The sequence below is a fragment of the Haplochromis burtoni genome, unplaced genomic scaffold (assembly GCF_018398535.1).
Source record: "Haplochromis burtoni strain Fernald_Lab_line unplaced genomic scaffold, NCSU_Asbu1 Contig_42, whole genome shotgun sequence".
NCBI classification, from domain to species: domain Eukaryota; kingdom Metazoa; phylum Chordata; class Actinopteri; order Cichliformes; family Cichlidae; genus Haplochromis; species Haplochromis burtoni.
Genome location: NW_024582403.1, coordinates 811,601 through 828,726, shown reverse-complemented (window position 1 = coordinate 828,726; position 17,126 = coordinate 811,601). Strand labels below are relative to the sequence as shown.

Here is a 17,126-nt window from a genome sequence, read left to right as displayed (position 1 = left end):
GATGCTGAAAGTGGAATGACTGCAGTCGTGCTCAGACAAATGGGCGATGGGTTGCGTGTATATTTATAAATGCAGACAGACATTGGTTACAGCACATGTTGGAATCAGTCTGAGTCGATGAGTGAAACTCATCTGCGATGTGTGCCTTTGCCATAAGGTCAGGTGGCTGTCAGCCTGTTATATTCCTATGTAAAAGCAAGGTTTTTTGCAGTTAAATCGCCATACTGCAGCAACTTCATCACTAAAAGTGGAGGATTTTCTTACTTTCCGTTTCAGTTCTGTGCATTAGGGCTGGGCTATATCATACCGTTCACGGTAATACTGGTGTAATGTTGGGCAACGATAAGAAAATGAAATATCGCGATAGAATATGGGTAAAACGCGCATGCACAGTGCCTTTGCTTACATACGGACATGGCGGCGACGCAGAATAAGAAGAGCGAAAGTGGATCGTTAAATGAAACAGATGAACCAGAACTGGTTTGTAAAAATGCTGCAACTTCAGTGGTGTGGAACTGGTTTGGCTTTCGTCCGTCAGATACACAACAAAGCACTATTTTTGGTAGAGCATGCTAGCGGGCCGTCGTTATTACCGTGTTTTTTGAATATGGCACACTTAAAATCAATCCTTTGATTTTTCTGAAAATCGACAGTGCCCCTTATAATCCTGTGTGCCTTCTGTATGAATTCTGGTTGTGTTTACTGACCTCGAAATGGCGGCCCTCGAAAATCTGTCAAATGTTTCAGTGCGACTTTGCTACGAACCCGCACCACTTGATGGATTGTTGGAGCATTACGGCTATCGTAGTCAGGCGCCTCACTGTGCTTCAACATAATATTACCGTATTGTGTGTGTATAAGCTCTTTTTAAGTTTTGTGGATATTATACATGGTTATGCTGAGGATATGTCGGCCAGTTTCCACTGGAAATGCCTTTTGGTTAAACTGTCAGCAAGAAATTTGCATTTGCACTGTTATTTTTTTTTTTTTTTTATATAACTTTAATGCATAAAAAACAGCTGCTTGTTTAAGTGAAAATACATTGATGATTTTCTTTGCACTAATAAAGTTGAGTAGTTGTAAAGTATTTTGTCTAGTGTCAATTATATCATCAGTTATATCGTTATCGCAAATTTTCAAATGTATATCATGATAAATATTTTTGGTCATATCTCCCTGCTCTACCGTACATTACTGGCTGGACTCCGAATGCAAGTAGTTAATGTGAATTTCTCTGTTGAAAGCCACAGGTTTGCAGATTTTTTTTAAATCACAAACAGATTGCACTTAACTGCCAACTTCTCCCCATTAAATCATAGACTGACTCCATCTTTGAAACGGCTATTTCAAAGACGGTGCGTTTGCAAATTATTTTTTCACACCGTTGCAATACTTTTGTTGTTCTGCGGTCTCCGACTGCTGCTTTCTCTGGTGTGACTGTAGCATTATAAAGCAGCTGTACACACAGGTTTGACATGCTATCTAAATTGAGTTAAATTTCTGTGAATACTAGTGCATAAAAACTGCTTGTATAAAATCATCAAATTTAATAAAAGCTGCCAGAAAATTTACAGACTTTGACTCCACACACTCTTCCAGCTGGAAGTTATACTTATGTCACCATCTTTGCTCTTGAGGAAATCTCCCATTGATTTTAAATCATGACAGCGCACAGAATGGATGCACCAACACCGCATTTCTACTGCAGTCAGTGAACGTGGCTGTAGCAGGTGTGAGAGTAGTACACAGGTGGTGCATATCAGTTTTATAGTCATGAAGTGTTTGTATTTAAAAAAAAAAGCACTGAGTTTTATTGTTGTATTTCCTGTGTATTATCTATTTGTCTTTACTTATTCCTGTTGCATAAAGTCAGTAAAATACATGGCAGGGTATATGTGCTGGTTTCAGAATCATACAGAGCCTACAGATTCAGATTCATGACGAGTATTTGGTGTACATTATCACTGGATTTTTAGGGTGCTTCTCACTTTTATGGTTGAAAATCTGCATTATTATTGAGTCCTTGGTATTAAGATATGTCTAAATGTAAGCACTTGTACTTGGTGTGAAAGTAAGTTGAACTGGGGCATCGCCCACATGCATACTGCCAGCAGTAAATTACCCATAAAATGTATAATCTCACCATCAGACTCAGCTAAAAAAAAGAATACTCTTTATTTTTTGCTTTCAGCAGGAAAAAAAAATCAGATGGAAACACTTGTTCTTTTCAGTCACGTAGAAAAAAACGTCACGCCTGAAGAATAATAATATGCCTATACTCCACACTCAGATGGGCAGTGGGAATCTGTGATGGACAGAAAAGCCGGATGGCTCAAATGGCATCCTTGAGACTGTTGCTATGGAGCAAACACATCCTGGCATTGAAAAATAGGCCAACTGTTTGTCAGTGTGGATCTTCTGCATTCATTTAAAAGTGGGAGTGAGATAACATCCAGTCATTAGTGAGTGATTACAATGCCAAGGTTTCATCCCTGCCCCCAGCACACACGCACACACACACACACACACACACACACACACACACACACACACACACTCCGGCTGAGATGTAAACAGTTAGGCAGTGCTCCAGGAAATACAATCCCCACACTGCTGCTACCCTCAGGCAGGATTTATACTGAGGAGGATGTTTTCCAATGTATCCTGCTGTTATTGTATGTGTGTGTGTTTGTGTGCGTGTGTGCGTCACTGTGTGTGTGTGGATACATGCTGCTGTCTCCGCTCTGTTTGTGTGTCTAAATGCTCCACTGTATTCTTGTATTGTTGGTGTGTCTAATCACTGTAGTGTGATCTATGTGTGTGTGCGTAAAGCTGAGTGCCCTCTGTAATCTCCATCCTTTGCCATCGCTTTTGTCGACTGATCCGTGGAGCAGAAACGGCCTTTGCCTGATTCTTATTTAAAATAGACATTATGGTTCACAGTAGACTTCACATGGATTGGACCAGATGATGAGGCCAGGAAGGGTGGGTGCGTGGGGAGGGGCGGGGGTGGGCGATGAGTGTGCTTAGGGTTGGTGGGTGGGGGATGGAGGTGGGGCAGCAATTTCCTGAAACGATGAATCCCATTTATTCGCTGAAGACTGTCTCAATTGCCTCACCAGCGCACAAAGCTTTTTAATGCTTTAATTACGTCTCAAAGGAGCAGGGCAGAATCAAATTAGAGATTGTCCTACATTTAGGTGCTGTGCGCACATGTGTGTGTGCGTGTGTGTGTGTGTGTGTGTGTGTGTGTGTGTGTATTATGCAAATTTGTGTGTGTGTGGGCTGTTTTATCCTTGTGTATGATTCATGGCAGTGAATATTTGTTCCTCTGGCAGCCAAGCACCATATATAGAGGCTTATCACACCCCACACACAGATGTGCACACACACATCCTCTCAACCATTTACGCTGTCTAGGCTATCCCCCTGCAACACAAACAAAATGATACGCACGCACACACACACGCATTAGCCCAGCTCTCTCTTGGACAAACACATCCACTCACGCAGCATGCAAGCACCTTTTTTTTTGTCACCGCAGATGGCATGTGTCACAATATTACGGCAGTATTTCATTAACATTATGGGCATCCATCTGTTGTGTGCTCTCAGGTCCCCATAGAGCACCTTGTTTTAGTCACTGACAGAGAAAGAGATAATAAACATTGTTAACAGTGTATGTTTCATGGCGCTCGGATAGCCCTACATACTCTGGTTGTAGAGTGGTAAAAATCTCTCACTAGCACTGTGAGAACTGTGCTCATAGCTCTTGCACTTTGCTGGATGTCTTATCAGAAAAAGGGTTTGATTTTGCTGTAGAGTTTTAAAATATATTTAAAACTGTGAAGCATTTTTTTTCTTTTAAAGCTATATTGGCTTATGCAGCCACTTGTTGACAGCTGCCAACCACTAAGTCTATCTACCTTCCTACATACGACACAGTTTGCATTTCACCATCACCATGTCCTTTTATGCAATACAAATAAAAGTAAAGTCTATATCTCCCCGCCTTAAAGGCTTTAGATCACGCCACCTTTTTCCTCCTGCAGGCACATGAACTGAAATAAGCTGATTGAGGGGTTTTTTTTTTTTTTTTACATTTCTGGAGAAACTGAAGAGACTTTGCAATGCATTTAACTAATTAGTAACTAAATTTACTAATAATTGTAACTGAAAATTAATTACTGAATTTAGTAGAGAAATGCATTACTGAAAAAGGTAATGTGATTACAATATTTACACCCAGCGCTGCAAGTAATATAGTCAAATCTCTTTCCCTTAGGGTCATATGATGCACTGGGGTAAATGACAGTGTTGCCATTGCTGCACAAATAAATGAAATAAAATGTAAAATATCAAGCTGAAAGTAGAGAGTGTAGAATAATTACTCAAGAAGCAGAGTTATCAATCAGATGTGAAAATGTCATCAGCGATTTGGAGTCAAAGTTGATAAGTTAGTAAGCGTCAGGTTCGTGCAGGCTGCAGATGTTGTCATTCAGGCTGTGGCTGCTGTAAATGTGGAGGAGCAATATTTGTCAGACACTGTTTGTTTGTCATTTTTGGTGAAACTGAGCCACTTGTCCTCAGCGACTTCAGTGTGCTGTGTGTGATGTACTAAACTAAAAATGACTTTTTAATGTGACATTTTCATTATCTTGCCTGATGGGTCACACAGATCTATCATCGCTGTTTCTTATCCAGTTTAGTTTATTAATTGACATGTTATAACTATGGCAGCCAAAAGCTGATTTTGTTTTTTTTATTTCATGCTGGTAGGCTGTTATAGAATGTGAATCTTTTGCTGTTGCATCCAACATTTCTCACCTGTTTCACAAGATAGTGATGGGAAGGTGAGGCAGAAAAGGTGTTATTGCCATAAAAGCCCTAATCTGGCCCTTGTGAGTCTTGGTGTTTGGTTTTATGGTGTGTTTTTTTTAGGCTACATCCACATTAGCCCGGATAGATTTGAAGTCGTTTTCACAGAGGCGTGCGTCCACATTGAAACGACCGAAAACGCTTACGTTCCAGTCCTGCGCATGCGCGAAAGCGAGTGAGAATTAAAGGATTTGAAGAAAAGCTATCTGGAGCATGTACAAACTGATATTAATCTTTTTTTTTTTTTTTTTTAGGGCTGTCAAAATTGAGAGCAATCATAACAACTGCTGTATAATGCACTCCACTAGCTTTGTTTAATTGGTCACATGACTAAAATGCGGCATTGTTTTAGAAAGTCTGCGTTTTCGAGCGTCCACACTGCGACGGGGCAGCTCCATTTTGAAATGAATGCGTTTTTGAGAGCGTTTCCAAAACGCTGCATTTTTTTCCTTGAGGAAAACGTCGTCTCAGTGTGAACGGGAGGCCAAAACGGAGAGAAAACGACGCGTTTTCGTTTGAAAACGCATTAGTGTGGACGTAGCCTTAGAAAGTTCTTGCTCCTTTTCTTGCTTTTTCTGTTTCTTATTTTTCCTCCTTCTGCCTCCACTTCTTTTCTCTTCTTCAGCTACCTGGGGCAGCTGACTCTTTGGCATGTTAAACGCTTGCATATTACAGTTCACATTGAGGAAATCGGATCTTGAGCAACAGCTCTGCCCTCTGGCACAGGGGGCAACCTGTACATAGACACACAAGCATGGACACAGTGCAGTGTGAGCTTCACGGCTGCCTCTAGCCAAGTGCCTTGTGTTGACACAGGCTCTGTGTGGCACAGGCCCATATAGCTGAGCTGTTGTTTGCTGAGCTTGGTCCATGCCGTACTGGCTAGAGAGATAATGGAAAAGGTTATTCTTCTTTACAGTCGAAGCCTCTGTCTCCAAGCAGCAGACTGGTTTGTTTGGGATTGGGGGTTTTTGTGTCTGTAGGCAGAATTATAATGTCAGGGCTTCTCCTACCATTTGGATGTGTAATGGCCGAGGTCACTGTCAGAGTTTTACAGGACTGCACGTTTTATGTTTTTCTAAATAAAAGTCTTAAGTGCCTGTGCCTCTTCCGACCTTAGCGCTTCTGAATTTCCAAATGTTTTGCGGCCATAGTACGAAACGCATTTCATGCATGTACAGGATACCAAATGTTGTTACCCTGAAAGAATGCCTTCCCTACTTAAAACCATGGTAGAGTACTCGCTACTGAGCCATTAACAAAAAAAGAGAAACAAAAAAACTTTATCATGTGAATCAAATAGCTTCAGGTTGTAAGAGCAGATCTATCTTGTTGCTTCGTATAGTCTCAGTCTATTGTTCTATGAATGCAGAGGAGGCTATTTGCAGTTAAAAATGAGACTGAGCGGCATGTCGTGGTGAGCAGGGTACAAAGCGACAGGTCATTCCTAACAATGTCGGGCTAGCTTCCTGTAAGTGCTGCAATCAGAATTCTGATGGTTTTTTGTACCTGCTCGATCGCAGTGTGGAAAATGTCTCTTTTTTTCTTTTTTTTTCTCCCCCCCCACATGACCCATTATACAGCCTGCTGAGAAATAATGAGATTTTGTCCCTATTTGGGTTTGATGCTCTCTGTGCTCCAACACACAACCAGTGCATCCACTGCTGCCCGGGGAATGTAGTGTGGAGAGAATTACAATAAGGGCTAATGGCAACATCCAGGCTAGGCAAAAGATGTTGTTTGCTAAAAAGCCCAATGTGTCTTTGACATGACATGGTTGTCATTTGAATCACAGTATATCTAAAACGCTCTGTTTTTTGTTTTCTTTTTTCAGTGTGGCAGGTTAATTGTGGCCACTCTGGGCATTAAAACATGGCTTTGAGTTAAACCACTTTAAAGTAACACAAACTTTTAAATAGGTAGCCTTACTGTCTTTAATCGTCTTTTACCAGTGAAACAGATAATCAACCCATGTAACCTTTGCCTCCCAAGAAATGAACTTTTAAGATTCTTTTTAAAGGCATCAGTGGCGCCAAAATATCTCAGAGATGAGCTGACACTGCTTATGCTGAAGGCTGCTGCAGGAGCTTGGGTTTGAATCTGCCTCAGACCATTTCCTGTGTGTCATTCCCCCCTCCCTGCTTTCCTGTCTGCTTTCGGTGCTTTCCTATCAATAAAGGCAGAATGCCAGAAATGAATCTTAAAAAAGACAACAGTGAAACACAAATAATGGTCCTCGTCACCATAACCAAATCTGTTATTTTTTTGTATTAATGTGGTGAAAAAACAACCTTGTCAGGTGATTCTCCAAATTAGCTCCAAACAGACAGTGTCATTGTGTTATTTTATGTATGCTAATTTAACATGACTTTGGCTACAACATAAAAAAACAGCGACTGAAGCAAATTCAAATGAAGTCATCTGAAGGGAAACCCTGAGTAGTGGAATTTAATGTGATTTTTACCTTGAAACATACCACCCATCTTAAACTTTTTGGAAACCAAGGAAGCACCCACAAGACAGCGCTTCCAGCCAGAATCCTCAGGAATGACTTGAGGAGAGTTAAAGGCACAGATCCCAACATCACTGAGCATCCAAAGTACACGTCGGAGCAAGCCTGCCCCATGGAAACCCTGCCCACAGCACTCAAAGTATCCGCTTCCAATATCCTCTTTCCAAGACAGCACAGGGGAAATTCTCAGAAATCCTGTGTCTGTGCCCTACTATGTCATACCTGTTTTGTTAGCATGTGGGTAAGTTACAACATAGTCTCTGTAGTTATTCATAACAGTACTTGCTGTCTTGGCTGAAACACCTTTTAGTGAAGGTTACGAATGATCTTCTTACTGCCTCTGACAGCGGACTCGTCTATGTGCTTGTCCTGCTAGATCTCAGTACAGCTTTCAGTACTGTTGATCATCACATTTTATTACAGCGATTAGAGCACGCTAGAGTACTGTGCTACAGTGGTTTATATCATGTCTATCTAACAGACTCCAATTTGTTCATGTAAATGGAGAGTCCTCTTCACACACTACGGTTAATTATGGAGTTCCACAGGGTTCCATGTTAGGACAAATTCTGTTTACATTATACATGCTTCCCTTAGGCAGTATCATCAGAAGGCATAGCATACATTTTCACTGCTATGCTGATAACACCCAGCTTTATCCATGAAGCCTGATAACACACCAAGTAGTTAAACGGCAAGAATGTCTTAAAGACATAAAGACCTGGATGACCTCAAATTTTCTGATTCTAACTTCAGATAAAACTGAGGTTATTGTACAGAGCCTTCACCTCTCAGGCCCCTCTTCTGTGGAACCAGCTTTCGGTTTGGATTCTGGAGACAGGCACCCACTCTACTTTCAAGAGTAGGAACCAGCAGCAATAGATCTAGGGTCCTGGGGCAGTCCAGTGAGTGTCCAGCATGGAGTGTTTCTCCTTCAGTAACCTTTTTCACTCGCAATGTGTTTATACACCGCTCTGCATTTAATTATTATTTGCTATTATTATCTCTGGCACTCTTCCATAGCATATCTTTGTCCTGTCTTCATCCACTCACCCCGAACCGGTCATGGAAGATGGCTGCCACTCCTTTAGCCTGGTTCTGCTGGAGGTTTCTTCCTGTTAAAAGGGAGTTTTTCCTTTCCCATGTCGCCAAACTGTTTGCTCGTAGGGCTTCATATGATTTCTGGAGTTTTCTCTTTTGTCTTATTGTAGGGTCTTTACCTTACAATATAAAGTGCCTTGAAGCAGCTGTTGTTGGGATTTCCAAACACTGCAAGTACTGTTACAGTGTGGCAGAGAGACACATAACGTCAGCATTGGAATTTAAATTCCCCATAAAGATACTTTTATAAAGTATCTGCATAAAAGTATCATTAGTTATACAAGAAGCAGGCCTAAATGTTTACTCACTGTCACTCAAAGTGAATGCTGGAATAACAAAAAGGAATGTTAAGATAATCATTACCCACTTTGTATTACTATTGTACCTCATGCATCATCAATCAATAGGATGTTATGGCTCACAGCATGGCTGTTTTTCATCACGGCCCTGGCTAATAACTCATAAGGTTGCTTCAGCACTGTAAAGAAGCAGTGTGTGCCAAACCAAGGACAGACTGAGTCTGGGTTATGTCTATTGAAGGTTAAGTAGGGGTGTGTTTTAATCTATTTATGGCTAATTATATCTCTGTGTGGGTCAGGTTTGTGTGCGGGTGTGTAAGAGAACAGTTCGTTTGCAGGGGTTTAAAAAGCTGGCAGGAACATTAAGTTTAGATGTTTCTGTTTTTGAGCATGCACACAGTTTCGGGGGTTTTCATTTGGCCCGTCGCACTTGGAAACATGCTTGGCAACCAATTTCTTCGTAATGCTTTGCTCGTTGGACTGTGGCAAATTGAAAACTGTTTGATTTCATGTTCGTGTTTTTAATTATTTCTCCACGTTGGTCTCTTGCTTCTCTTGCCTTCACTCACCTATCCTGCTTTTTTTGTTTCCTCTTTCAACATGGTTCTCAGTAGCTCTTCTCTAACGTTTTTCTCTCTGTTTTTGCAGGCCTCATCGCAGCAGCTGAAATTCACGACCTCTGATTCCTGTGACAGGATCAAGGATGAGTTCCAGTTTCTTCAAGCACAATACCACAGGTGAAAACACTGCTGCATGCAAACAAAATTGAAAAGCTGTACATATGACAGCCTGTTAAGTGCAGCTCTTTTTAATAAGGAATATATCCCCAGGCTGTACATGTGTATTTTCAGGATTTCTGTTTATTGAACATACTGTGTTTGTGCACCAGTAGCCGGTATGTTAAACATATAAACTGAGCTGCGTTGTGGCAACAAAAACCTACCATTTCTTGGTCAGAATGGCTTTTTATGCGAATGTATGTCCTTTTTTCTTTTTTTTAAACACTTTGTTTTACATCAATAGTCACTAACAGTAACACTTGGAAACTGCCTGACTCTACAGCTAGCTAAAACTCAGGGACAGCGAAGTAGTTTATATTTGTGAGCATATTCAGAGAACATTTACTGTCTTAATATTAAATAAATTCAGATAATAATAGTGATAATTAATTTTATAGGAATTGTAAACAAGTAGCAAACAGAGGGTTTGCTGATGGTTCACGTCCTCTTAATTAAATTTAATCGAATACAAAGAAGAGAGTCTTGAGTTCAATTCCACCATCAGGCCGGGGTCTTTCTGTGTGGAGTTTGCATGTTCTCCCCGTGTTTGCGTGGGTTCTCTCCGGTACTCCGGCTTCCTCCCACCGTCCAAAGACATGCAGCTTGTGGGGATAGGTTAATTGGATAATCCAAATTGCCACTAGGTGTGAATGTGCGAGTGAATGGTTGTCTGTCCCTGTGTGTTAGCCCTGCGACAGACTGGCGACCTGTCCAGGGTGTACCCCGCCTCTCGCCCCATGACAGCTGGGATAGGCTCCAGCGCCCCCCGCGACCCTGAAAAGGATAAGCGGAAGCGAATGGATGGATGGATGAATACAAAGAATTAACAAAATATGATAACAGTGCCAGGGTTAAGTCTGTATTTTCACTTTAAGAAACAACAAATGGTATCATTGTTTGCAGGATACCTTCAAGAATTTAAATAAAAATCATTAGACTTTTAAGATGAATGTTTGCAGCCAAGCACAGTGTGAACTCGAAGAGAACCCTTCTGTGGTAAGAAAAAATGGAGATGTGTGTCTTTGTTTCAGTAGTATCTCAGCTCTATTGCCATACTGCACACTAAGGAAGCCTTTATTGACTCATACCTAAATCAATCTCGTTTACCCTCGGCTATTGATCTTCCTTTACTGCTTAAATACCGCTACAGCTCCAGAAGTCTGAGGTGCTTCCAAATTCCAACCTTCACTGATCTGTTTGATAGCTGTTGTAAAGAGGAGGGATGCCACGGGGTCTGCATCAAGAAATCCACTCTTTGTGCGAGTGGAGTCTTTGAAGCCTGTCTTCCTTCCTGAGGAGGTTGGTTTGTTCCTCTGTACCTGTACTCCCAGAACCTTCCAGAGGCTTGCCTCAGCCGGTTACAGACACAGGCAAAGGCAGATGAAAGAGTAACACATTGTCTGTAAAATCCTTGCTCTGGTCTGATCGCTTTTGTTTGTAGGGGATTCTAAAGCTGCAGTAATGCCCTGTGCGTCTTTTTGCTCGACTTTGGTTTTTGTAATTCCCACAACAGTGAGCAGCACCATTTAACCCCCTTCAGAGAGTCACGGCGCAGTTGAAAGAATGCCTTTTTTGTCTGAGCATACAGAACATGCATACAGTTCCTATTGACTCAGGAGGGGAGCTAGAATTGGGTGGGGGGCTTGGGAGCCATAGACGAGGCTTTGTAGTATTCTGCTGAGCTGCGTGTGTCTGTTGCTGAAGACTTTAAAAGGCAAATGTACCGCAGGCGTTCCCCCGGGTATAGTACCGAGCATTGTAGCTGTCGCTGTCTTCTTCTTCCCACCCGACAGCCCACCCTCCTTCCCCCGTCTCTTCTCCCCTCCCCTCGTTCACATGCATAAATAGATCAGGGAATACATAAATCAAAATAAAGATGACAGCAGGAGCGATTTAGAGGCGGAAGAATCGGCAATAAAACTCCATCAAAGTGTCGTTTGAGAACAGTGGCGCAGGCCCGGGGGCTGCTGAGCACCAATCAGAGGAGGCACGGAGCCAATCCCAGGTAGGCTGGCAGCGGGGACGCCTGTTGTCATGACAACCCAACATACAGCCTACGCATGTACACAGGGATGGCGCTAAGGGTTTTATGTAAGTGGGAAGGGGAACATTTTGGGCGAGTGGAGGCTGCTCGTACGAAAACAGGATTAAGGATTAAAATCACCAGCCCAAAGAAAAAAAACCCTTCACACATGTCAGTGTTATCAGGTTGGACATCTGTTGCTTACCAAGGTGTGAGCAGTCATAACCAGATATCCTTAACTTGGACCAGCCAACAAGTGCACATCTTTATTTTGCTTGGTTGCATTTTGGCTGCATCTGTTCTCAATTTCTTCGTATCGATAAAAAGAGTTGGATGGTTGATACGATAAATGTTGAGTGTTATTGCTGCAGAGTGGATTTTCTTTTAAAGCGGGTCACTGTTTACTTGTTTTATACACGTGTGGATTCTTGAGAAACATTGTCATGCACGAAGATGACATCCTTGTTTTCAGCAGCAAGAACCAATCATTACATGAGTTTAAATATTATGGCAAATAAATAATAAAAATAAAGGGCATTAAAAATGTTACTGATATGAAGACCTCAAAGCTGATACTGGGAGGCTGGTTGGAATTTTTAAAAAAAGGAAACCTCAGGCATGACAAATGTCAAACTAAAGGTAATAAATGGAAGAACGAAGAAGTAGCCAAAAGGAGAAGCTAAAACTTCAGAACAACACAGACGTGGAGAAAGACGGAGGCAGTAACCCAGACAGGAAAACAGCCAAGCAACTCAGATAAACTGACAAGTAAAGGAGGAAGAGACCATCTATAAATACACAGAGAAGACTAATTGGGAAAGAAGACTCAGGTGAATCTAATGAGGGCAGAGCAGACGAGGGGAAAATGCTAACACAGTAAGGCAAACCAGCACACAAGACACACAAGGTGACTTATTAACAAAAAAGCAGGAAGTAACAGGGTTACAGAGTTGTTAACAGAGTTCAGAGTGACAGAAAATACACATATAAAAGGTTGGGAGACAGAAAAGGAAACACAGGAGACAGAGCGGGGGGGAAAAGGTAAACTGTTTGGCTGTTAGCGTTTACATTAGGAACAGCTGCTGTGAGAGCATCATGAGAGCTGAGATAAGACAGAAGAGGATGTTTCTATCTACTTACAAACACAGATATCCCATCATCAGTTACAATTGTGCGAAAAAAACTAAATAAAAATTTTCATTCCAGAAGGTAAACTTTAATATATTCTTTTTTAACGTTTTAGTTTTTATGATTATGTTCTTATAGCTCATGAAAATGAGAAATCCAGTTGAATAATGTTCAATTTCACTTATACACTCAGTACTTGGGGGTCCTTTACTGCAAATTATTGCATTAATGCGGCTTGGCGTGGAGGTGGTCAGCTTGTGGCACTGCCAAACTTTTATAGAAGCTTTGATAGTAGCCTTCAGCTCATCTGTATTCTTGGATCAATTGTTTCTAGTTTTCCTCTTGACAATGGATTTTCAATGTTCTTCAGGTCAGCGGACATGGCTAGCCAATCACAAACCTCTGCAAAATAATGTTTGCTGACCATTAATAATATGTTCAGCAAATGTTTTGGCATGGATGCAGTTGCTAAGGTCTGCTGAAAAAGAAAAGCAGCATCTTCATAACATTTGCTAACACATGGAAGGATCAAGTGCTTTGAAATCTCCTAGTAGATGGCTATATTGACTTTGGACTTGATAAAACACAGTGAGCCAATCACCAGCAGATGACATGGCATCTTAAATTTTCACAGACTGTGGAAACATCGCACTGAACATCAAAATCCAACCTTACTTTCTGTGCCTCTGCACTCTTTTTCTATTCCTTATGACCCTGATTTCCAATGAAATGATACATTTACTTTGAAACACTGAGTATCTGTCCAGTTCCTTTTCTCCTTAGCCCAGATAAGAACTTGCGACATTGCATCTGGTTCAGGAGTGACTTTGATATTAGAAATGTACTAGTTGTAGTTCCTTTCCTGAACATTTCTGTCGGTGGTGGCTGATGATGCAATGACACCTGCCTCAGGTACTCCTTGTGAAACTCTTACAAGTTCTTGAATCAACTTTCCTTGACAGTCCACTCAAGGTTGCAGCCGTCCTTGTTTCTTTTTCTGCTATGCTTTTCCGTTCTAGTCAGCTCTCCATTAACATGCTTAAATCCACTTTTCAGTAATGACCTTCTGTGGCTGTGGGATTCACGATTGTCATCTGGATAAGAGTCAAGTCAGCAGTTTTTTTCCCGCAATTGTGGTTGTGCTTAATGAACTAGACTGAAGGGGCCTCTTCCAGTGCTGCTTTTATCTGAACAATGTGTTTGTTTTTCTTCACCCTGGCCTTTTGTAAATTGTACCTACTGGTAGGATGTTTTTTTTGGTGCACATTTTTTCTTCTGTCTGCCAATGGTACCTTGGATGGATCAGCATTGGTCTTCTTCGCCTTTCCTTAACACCTCTGTCTTCTGCTGCCTGAGGCACTCTCACTGCTTAGCAGCAATCCTTGCAGTTCACTCTAGGAGGGCATCTTACTATTCATGACTGCTCCACACGTCCTGGATAGTGGTATAGACATGAATCTTTGTTCCCTCTTCTGTTTTTTTTTTTTCTGGAAGATCCTTGGAGTGCTGGCCTTTGGGTGAATTCCATAGAATTTACTTTTTTTCCAGCTATAAACAAATTATAAACTATTCCAACCATTGAGAAAGCTTCTCAGCACCTGTTTCATCCACTGAGTTTTGTGGCTTTCCTTGCCTTGTCATCAAGCCTTATTTGTTTAGTCTTTTTACAATTGTGCAGTCATGAAATTCAATCTGAGGACTCTGGAGACTGAGATGTAGCTCTTGGTTGATGAGTTAATAAATTTATTTTGATTAGGAGCACCTGGCTGCTACTTAACCTCCTACTTCCTATAGAAGCAGTAAGGAGTTCACAGGCCTGCATAGTACTGTGAAAACTTGCTTTTTCTATTGCCAAAAGTATTCACTTTTCTGCTTTCACGCATATGAACTTCAGTGACATCCCGTTTTTTAATCCATAGGATTTAATATGATGTCAGCCCACCCTTTGGAACTATAATAGCTTCTGCTCTTCTGGGAAGGCTTTCCACAAGGTTTAGAATTGCGTTTATGGGAATTTCTTTTCTTTTTTTTAACCATTCTTCCAGTAACGCATTTATGAGGTCAGACACTGATGTTGGGCGAGAAGGCCTGGCTCACAGTCTCTGCTCTAAATCATCCAAATCAGGTTTCGGTCAGTACTCTGTGAAGATCAGTCAAGTTCTTCCAAGCCAAACTCGCTCAACCATGTCTTCATGGATCTTGCCTTGTGCGCTGGTGTGCAGCCACGTTGGAACAATAAAGGGGCATCCCCAAACTGTTCCCACGAAGTTGGAAGCATGAAATTGTCCAAAATGTCTTGGGATGCTGAAGCATTAAGAGTTCCTTTTATTAATTAAGGGGTTGAGCCCACCTCCTGAAATACAACCCCTTCCATAATTCCCTCAGCTGCTGTGGAAATCCGTTCCATGAAGCTCCCTGCGAACTGTTCTTGAGCTAATCTGAAGGCCGCGTAAAGTTTAGAGGTCTGTAGCGATTGACTCTCCAGAAAGTTGGCGTGCACTGTGCTGTGCCACAGCATCTGCTGACCCCGCTCTGTAACTTTACATGGACCTTCCACTTCATGTCTGAGTTGCTGTCATTCCCAGTCGCACTCACTTTGTTATAATACCAGTAACGGCTGACTGTAGAATATTTAGTACCATGGAAATTTCTTGACTGGATTTGTGGTGGCATCCTATCACAAACCAGTCTTGAATACTTTTTCATTATATTGTGGTTTTTGTATTTAAAGACAGGGCAAGGGTGGAGGCTCTAGCTGCAGTCTACACTGCAGTAGCTACAGTAAGTATAGAAAAAGCAGCACAATTCTGTGTGTATGAGTAAGCTTACATTATTGCCTGTGTGTAACACGGTGTTCAGTCTGCCAGTTAAGACTAACAGCGGCAAAGACTGAGCCATCGCTCGCTATAATCGAGCTGTCATTCCTGCAGACAGCTGCGAAGAACAACCCTGCATAAATATACACACACACCATCAAACAGGTTACAGACTTATCCTAAATCTGAACCTATCTAGCATGTGTGTCTGCATATTTTGATGAGTCTTACCCACGCTTCACATCGGATGATTCCGCCTGTGACTGACACGCTATAAAAGGCTGCTTCAATCAAAATCACAGAGGGGCTCTTTTTTTTCCACCTCTGTCGTTTTTATTTGACAATCAGGCTGACTTGTTGATGCATCCTCCTTTGTCCTGTCGCCTCGCGTGACATCAACGCTGACATGATTACAGCTAATGGCTGTCGCAGGGAAAGGGTCGCAGAGAACGCGTCAACACTATATTTAGACTTTTTGCTTCGCTGCCTCTTCTTTGATTTAGTGAGCAGACATTTTGGCTCGGCTCGTCTCTGGAGTTCAGAGGGAGTTTGACCTCCTCCTGTCAATTGACACATGTCAGGTGTGGCGAACACGCTGCCACTGACTAATAAAGGCGAGGATGATGATGATGGTGCTAATGATGATGATGCAGTTGGCAGCGATGATATAGATGAAAATGGTGGCGGGGGATGATGAGAACGGAGGTGGTGCTGCTGATGATGATGATGATGGTGGTGGCGGTTGAAGCAATGATGAAAGTGATGACAGTGCTGCCGGTGAAAGTGGAGGTAATGATGATGAAGGGGGGTAGAAGTCACCTGGTGTCAGCACTTTTAGAAGGAAGACTGTCGAGCTGAATAACAAGGTCTGACTCTGTCCTCCTCTCCCCTCCCTCTCTCTCCAGTTTGAAGCTCGAGTGTGACAAGTTGGCCAGTGAGAAGTCAGAGATGCAGCGCCATTATATCATGGTGAGTTAAGCTGTGTGTGCTGCGCGTCAGAGCTGATGGTTGACACAAAATGCCATCTTTTCACTGTTTTTATCTAATGTAGATTTTGGTTGTTGTGCAACTTCTTTGTATTTTCACTCTACCTCCTCCATACCCATCACCATCTTCCCTTTTGCACAGCAAGTCATTTTCATAGGTTTTCTTAAAATTGCTTGCAAATGATTTCAGTTTTAGCAAAGAAGTGACGCCGTCGTTGTGCCTCTCTTGAAAAATGTTTCCTTTGTTTGGGAATCTGACAGTTACATTATTAATTTTCCAAACTCATCTAAACAGTCTAACAACTCCCTTAATTAGATTCTTCTTCGAAGAAAACGGACGGCATCAGTTGTTTCAGCAAATGCCCTGAAAAAGCATGCCTTAATGATCAAGCGACATGTCCCTTTAGTGTTTGCTGGAACACAAAGGCTGTTGTCTGTCAGCGAACAAAGAAGGAAGTTGGGTGATGTTATTACAGAGCCACGAAGCCTGCAGCAGGAGGAGATTGGACTACGTGAGCAAACAAAACTTTTGCCGTGCTAATGGATCGTAAAATGTAATTTTTTCCAGCCGTGATTTGCACAATTTTGGCACAGACAGATAACG

At 41.9% G+C, this 17,126-nt stretch overlaps 1 protein-coding gene across 2 annotated transcripts in view; it reads left to right on the top strand.

Moving 5' to 3' along the window:
• tle5 (TLE family member 5, transcriptional modulator) overlaps positions 1 to 17,126 on the top strand; it is a 53,813-nt gene that overhangs the window by 15,003 nt on the left and 21,684 nt on the right. For both annotated transcript variants that reach the window (XM_005920814.3, XM_005920813.3), the window contains exons 2-3: positions 9,439 to 9,527; positions 16,442 to 16,505. In XM_005920814.3, coding sequence (XP_005920876.1) covers positions 9,439 to 9,527; positions 16,442 to 16,505 — 153 coding nt within the window. The remainder of the gene's footprint in view (positions 1 to 9,438; positions 9,528 to 16,441; positions 16,506 to 17,126) is intronic.